Source organism: Colias croceus, chromosome 7 (assembly GCF_905220415.1).
Source record: "Colias croceus chromosome 7, ilColCroc2.1".
NCBI lineage: Eukaryota > Metazoa > Arthropoda > Insecta > Lepidoptera > Pieridae > Colias > Colias croceus.
The window spans coordinates 9,428,367-9,435,293 of NC_059543.1; the positions used below are offsets into that span (position 1 = coordinate 9,428,367).

At 30.8% G+C, this 6,927-nt stretch overlaps 1 protein-coding gene across 1 annotated transcript; it reads right to left on the minus strand.

Moving 5' to 3' along the window:
• Positions 1-360: 360 nt before the first annotated feature.
• On the minus strand, positions 361-4,279 carry LOC123693213. The gene is made up of 7 exons (XM_045638212.1): positions 4,162-4,279; positions 3,646-3,863; positions 2,911-3,097; positions 2,483-2,582; positions 2,172-2,276; positions 1,490-1,645; positions 361-495 (listed from the first exon to the last, which is right to left on the minus strand). The coding sequence occupies exons 1-7, from the start codon at positions 4,257-4,259 to the stop codon at positions 442-444; spliced, it is 918 nt and encodes a 305-aa protein (XP_045494168.1). The 5' UTR covers positions 4,260-4,279; the 3' UTR covers positions 361-441.
• Positions 4,280-6,927: the final 2,648 nt, after the last annotated feature.

Below are 6,927 nucleotides of genomic sequence, written 5' to 3' on the forward strand. Positions count from 1 at the left end.
TCTCGCATGTTATCTAGATAAAAATAGACTTTTTTCTATTTCAGCTGATCATTTCATAGATTTCATTTCAGTGATTCCGTAGCCTATCTCTGTGTCTATTTTAATCAAGAACCGTTTTTATTCTTTACGTTCACAATTAGAAATAAAATTTGCCTTCAGAATATATTTTGAGAATTTTTTTTTAAGAATATTAGAAAAATGAGGGATTCGAATTCGCATCTTTCGCCATACTGCGGCAACGCCTAGGCTTTCGTTCTATAATATTTTTGTTTGGTAATTAATTTAATCCAAGAAGTTTATTAATAACTGATGAGTGATGACTATTCAATGAAAATACACTATGTAATAATTAAAAAGTGCCTTTATTATTCTTGTACCTACCAACAATTTTCTACTATTCTTTTAGGTGTACCTAATATTGTATTGTAATAAATATTGAACTTAAATGTTTGCTTGTCTGAGCATGTTGTAGAAGGAATACGCTGAAGCCATTTTCTGTAAAAAAATTACAACAAAGTTATAAAATGACAGTATCTATTATTACTATTTTAAAACTTAACACAAAACAAATAAGTAGTATTTTTTAAATCTTTAACCGACTAAAAATTGCTATAATTTTACAAAATAATTTTACACTTTTGTTCACAACACCATTTTGCTTCACTCATGTGAGGTTTTGAACGTTTATGACGCCGGTATTAATTTTTCTATGAAAAATTATTAGTTTTTTATAAAAGCTTACAACTAACATACGTACACGGAAAATCTATAATTGAAACAGATGTGAGAATAACTTTAGGTATTTTATTTTATTTATTTATTTATGTAATAAAAATCAATCAGTGAAACATGTAAAGCTGACCCAAATTAGACAATAACCCATCACTTGATACCAGCTAGAGACCATCAAGGGACTGATTTGAATTTATTTTATACTGAAATTTTAATTTAGCTACTAACAAAATGTGTTCTTAATCTTGTTCAAGAACATGACTTGTAACTAAAATTGAATACTAATAGCGGTAAGTAATTTAGATTAGCTTCACTGATTGCCGTTAACCGCACTATGTCAATTAATCGGAATCTGGCAAACTCACAAAGCTACTATAATTGCCTTTGTCTATATTTTATATACATTATTATGTTGTTAACATCCTTATTATCGTTATTGTTTGAGTTAATGTGAATTATATAACATGTTTATAATAAGCCTGGTTATAAAATACCATGTTGAATTGTAGTAAACAAATATTGAAAATCTACTACTTAATTGAGCATCTGCATTTTTTGGTAGGTAGATCTTAGTTCTTAACTAACTAAAGGCTAAGGCTTGCTCCTACAAATTTTAAAAACCTCGTATTCTTTTTTATTTTAAGATTATAAAGAAAGAGAAGCTTAGCCAACACACATAGATATAAAATTCGTTATACATTTTTTTCTATTTATAAAAAAGTTGCCACCACTAAAAATAAAATAAAAACTGACTTACGTTTGAAAATGTTTCAATAGATACCTCTTCAAAGCCGGGCGCTTTAATGGGCAGGGGTCGCAAAGACCGTTGCATAATGAGTACTAAGTAGGGGCGTATCACTGGGGACGCTTGCCAGAACGGAATATTCCAACACGCAAAGCCAATCGAACTTACCTGGATAATACACATTAATTATTTTAAATATTTAAAAGAAATCTATGTATTAATAAAACAATCTCATTCTAGAAAGAATCTTTTATATTTTCCAAAGAATAGAAGATATTTCTCCAAAGAGTACCGAGGTACCTATATTCATTCTTACATGCTACTTCACTGTAGGTGTTTAATATTATAACAGAATATGTTATTCCATAGTATGTACTTATCGATATAACTAATGTCGATACGATTCTAATTCAAATATCATTCGTACAACAGATATTATGTAAATCTAATAAATAAATGTAAGTTGGAAATTAAAAGATGTTTTGAACGAACTGTCTTTAGGAGTATGTAAAGGATCATAGCATTACAATGTGACAGAACAACTTTTATTACTGTTTGCAAAACGGAATGTGGCACGTAATGTATTTCTTGATCCATATTGTTTGCAAAACACTATAATATCCTTCTTGTTGTCAATATCCTTTTTTACGTACCGTCTCTGCATGCTATTTCAAAAAATGTAATTTAAATCTACCTTCAGAGACAGGAAATTGCACAAGTAACTCGGTATAAACACGGATATTATCGTTGCAATACATAACAGCAAAGATATTGCATTAAATTCACCATCTTGAAGTTTCTGAAACAGAAAAGAAATTGAACAAAATGTTATTTTCCCAAAACATATTTTTATTAAAAATTTAGCAAGTTAAAAATCTCAAAGCAAAAGATTTCGTAATAAGCTCCTGTAAGCTTTATAGTTCTTAAATCCAACACAGAAAGGTTAAGACGAAGAGCTTTCCCGACAAGTGAATTAAAAGCAGTTTGAAGTAACTAGGCTGTAACCTCTGTAGTGCAGTAGGCGCTCAGGCAAACCACGGGTGCACAAACTTTTTGTTCGAACATTAACAATTTTGTGTAAACCCGAGCGTAGTACATCATAAGACTGAAAACAAGTTATTTATTGTTTATTCTATTTTACTATAAGCAGAGAAAGAGAAAGCACACAAATACAAAGAGGGGGAGAAACAGGAAGGTACTTTTAGAGAATCATATCCCTGACTCAATTGAAACGAAGGGAGACAAAATAATACGTGTGCAATAAATCCAGAAGGGAAATATAATCTGGTCCTTGTCATACCATATTAAACAATGCGAAAGTTACTGGACGAAACTTAAATAGACAAATTTAAATAACAAGATAGATTAAATCGTCCAGCGTGCGAAGTCGATTTTAGTCTGTGAGAAGTTTAAATAGTTTATTTATAACATACTCAATCATTGAATGATGCATCCGTAAAATTTCCGACATTCTGTATTTGATTAAATTTGAAAAATAATCTCGTTCCCGTTTGTTGACCGCTGGACGGATTCCTTTCATTAGATCTTCGATGCTCCAAATAACTAGGTCCGCTTTGGTAGCAATCTCGCCTATCCATAATATTTGGATCTGCATCATAACTGTGAACAGTTTGTTCAATTACATAACAAATAATATTTTTTAAATAATTAACACATCGTAATAAGTATATCTAAAACACTAACTGTTATGAATAGAGAACAATAAGCTTTTCACGGAAATTAGATTAAACAATTTTTAACCGACTTCAAAAAAAAGGAGGAGGTTATCAATTCGGCCGGTATGTTTTTTTTCTTTTTTTTTTATGTATGTAGAGTGTACACCGATTACTCCGAGGTTTCTGAACCGATTTACGTGATTCTTTTTTTGTTCGATGCGGGATGGTGTCGAATTGGTCCCATAAAAAATTTATTCGGATAGGTCCAATAGTTTTTATTTTATGAGCATTTTTGTCTGTATTTGTAAATTTAGCAAGTGCAAGTTTGAAGTCGGTTGTTTTTAACGCAGTTATTGACTTGTAGCTATTATAATAGTAGTTTTCCGCGACAAATAATTAAAATTTGTTCAGCCGAATTTCAGTTTAAAGAAAATAATATATCATATTATTAAAAAAAACCTTTGTATTGATACTTTATACTTTTATACTCACACAAGTAATTCGAAATATAAGCAACAACGCACATATTTGAATAAATCAAGCATATCTCATACAATGGTGACTTCCCGAAATCCGTTTCAAATGCCCAGAACGGGAAGGGTAAAGGGCGCTTCCCACTTAGTTCTGGATTGTGAAAAGATAAATACCACAATAGTGCAGTAATAGAGAATATCATCATTCCGAACCCCACAGACCCCATGAACAAGATACTGAAAAGGCAGACCTTCCAAATAATGAGCTGGTTTTCAAAAAACTTTGCCCTGGAAATTGTGAACGGTAAATTAGAATGTTCGTTAAATTTGGGTTCTCATTAAGCATTTCATTACTTAAAATAATTATTATAGTAATATCAGTTATTTAGAAATAATGGTGTATCAAGCTCGATTTATACTGTCAGTAAAACAACAGTAAAACGGAATTTCTTTGTTTTGAAAAAGATAAATTATAATATAATATTTTCTTAATTAATAATGAAACTTTATTTTCATTTATTTTGTATGTAGGTACCTGTACTTGTGACCTTTCTCGCACACATACTGAAAATCTTCTCTAATGATTCTAAACAAATTGTGATAGTCCACCAAATTTGATTTCGTGCACGACATGATTAGAAGCTTATACAGCATGATCAATTCATACGTTCCTGCTTCAGTTATATGAGCTATATCTCTGCTTTCAATCCCGTGGTATAGAGAAATAGTAAGCATCAAAAGAGCACTAGCACCACAGAAAAGTATGAATGTTTTTAAAACGTATCTGTAATAAAGATATTAGTGAAAGAGTAACGAGCATACATACATTATACACCCATCATAACAAACTTTAACATGTTTAGTAGGATTGGATTTGGCACTTTTTTAACCAAACTTTGAACCTTTTGACGACGCGGTTGGCGCAGTGGTAAAGTAACTGCCTACTGAGCCGACGGTCCCGGGTTCGATCCCCGGTCAGGGCAAATATTTGTGTGATGAACTCAATTATTTGTTCTTGGGTCTGGGTGTTATTATCTATATATGTATTTATTAGATATTATATTTATCGTCGCCTAGTACCCACAACACAAGCCTTAATTGAGCTTACTGTGGGACTAGGTCGATTTGTGTAATAATGTCCTATAATATAAAAAAAAAAATTAGCCTTAATTATTTCTTTAATCATTTCAATTATTTATATTGCAATTTATGAGTGCCAAAAAACATTTTTCATACAATCAAATAAAATGAGGATTTCCTTTGGACGTGAACTTCAAATAATAATAATTCTTACTTACGTCCATTTCGGGATCGGTTGATCCAAAACCTGAAAGGCTTTGAGAAACATATAACAGGTTCTGTGAAACTTAAAGGGGTCTACATAGCCTTGAGAATAATCGAAGTTTTCCTTGTTATAGAATTTCTTGATACTGTTAAACATTTTGACTTATGCTCTGTACGTGATATGGGAATCAACTCTGCTTTTATATAAAAATTTAAACTTCTTTATAAGTAACTTCTATTCAATGCGACTGATTACGTATGGAATTCATTTCACTGTTTTTTTCATAAAAATAATATTAATAAACTATAAACACAATTAGTCAATTTCAATCCAATCCCTATTAATATGAATATGAACTCGTGTGTGAAAACAATTAAATTTATTTGCAAATTATTTCGAATCGCTATCCGTAATCAATCCAAAACAGGAACGCTATCAAAATTATTTAATCGATTATATTGTGTAGGGAATAATATTATGTATGATGTATTATTATATGTGTGATTTGATATTCTTGCGCTCAACAGTAAAAAAGGTAAAGAAAAGTTTAAGCCCCTTGTGGTCTATGGTTTGTTAATAACCTTATGACATCCCTCGTAAATTTTTGATATAATATACCTTAATATATTGCTCTCTGCTGCTCTCTAGCCGAATATTGCTCTTAATATGGGTAATATTGATGAGAATTCACAGTAAACCATTGGAAAAAACAACACTTTTTCGAAAATGTTCAGTCATCCACCAGTCAGGATATTGCAATGTAACAAATACGAATAAGATAAATTGACATACGTTTTTGCTTTAAAATGTATTGGTTTTCTGAGCTATATACAATTCAATTTTCAAGAACAAAATGTCTATTGCGATATTTATTAGAGCAGTAAGCGGTAGCTTATCGCGACAGTGATAATTTGCTCAAATATCTTGTCTTTTATTACGGCCATATTTTGCGGATAATTTCAACGACGAAATTGTAGCGTCGTCTATCGCCAGGAGCTCTGTCTTGTACCAAGTAGTTGTAAAAATGTTCTTTCACTGCAATTATGAAACATTAATGAATAGCGACCCAACTTTAGACACCGTAATAAAAAGTTCTACCTTCTGAAAGATTCATACGCTTTTTCTTTGTGATTTTTCATAACGATGTTTCAACTGAATTTTTTTAATGTTTTCTAAGTAATTGCTTTCTTTTTCATGAAATGGGGATTTAATGTGAAATTTTTGTGTTGAATAAAATGTTTAAATGTACAATATAAAACATTACTTTGGAGAGCAGAGATGTAAAAGTAAGCAGTAGGTATATTGCTACAACGCTACATACATATCTCAACTTTTATTAATTTTTGATTTGAAAAAGTATAACATACTTAACTACAGAATTCTTTTAACAACTGTCGACGATTTCTTTGTATTCCAATCGCGCGCTAAGTCTGAATATACCTATGACTGAAATCTAAGAAACCTATATAACATTGTAGCAAATTGCATTGTAATAGCTAGGACCTTAAGTCGAACACTTACAACTCAGTAGACGCAGCTGCTGGCCGTTAAACCGTGGCTTTATGTTACCGGTATTTCTATTAGAGACTTAATTATTATGCTAGCTCTGAATTTGTAGCTCTAAAACGTGGAAAATAATGCCAATTTTGGTATAACTGTAAATTTACCAATGCGACTGTAATGTGTTTTATAAAACAATATGTTGTTTGCAAATGATTTCGCTAACGTCGTAATTATAGTAACTGTACCCTAGTTTTAAAAATTACTATATTGGTATCTAGAAGGTATTGGAAATTTTAAATTTAACTGTTTGCAAATACAACTTTTTGTACATGTTCAACTAATGGAATGTTTTATTGTTAATAACGAAATATATATTCTGCCTGTGAGGCTCTATTCCAGCAATTCCGTTTTTTTATTTAATGTTAAAAGAAGTCAAATTTATTCTTATAATTAAGTCAAAGTCTATGTCCATTACTGAGAAAAAAATATATAGAGTGCTTGGATGTGATTATG

Bases quoted from the DNA above. Each gene is read 5' to 3' on its own strand.
- LOC123693213 (XM_045638212.1), bottom strand. From the start codon at position 4,259: ATGTCGTGCACGAAATCAAATTTGGTGGACTATCACAATTTGTTTAGA. The intron at 3,864-4,161 runs GTACCTACATAC...CTGCCTTTTCAG, and splicing joins GAGAAAGGTCACAAGTACAG to TATCTTGTTCATGGGGTCTG. The intron at 1,646-2,171 runs GTAGATTTAAAT...TGTATTATCCAG, and splicing joins GCAATTTCCTGTCTCTGAAG to GTAAGTTCGATTGGCTTTGC.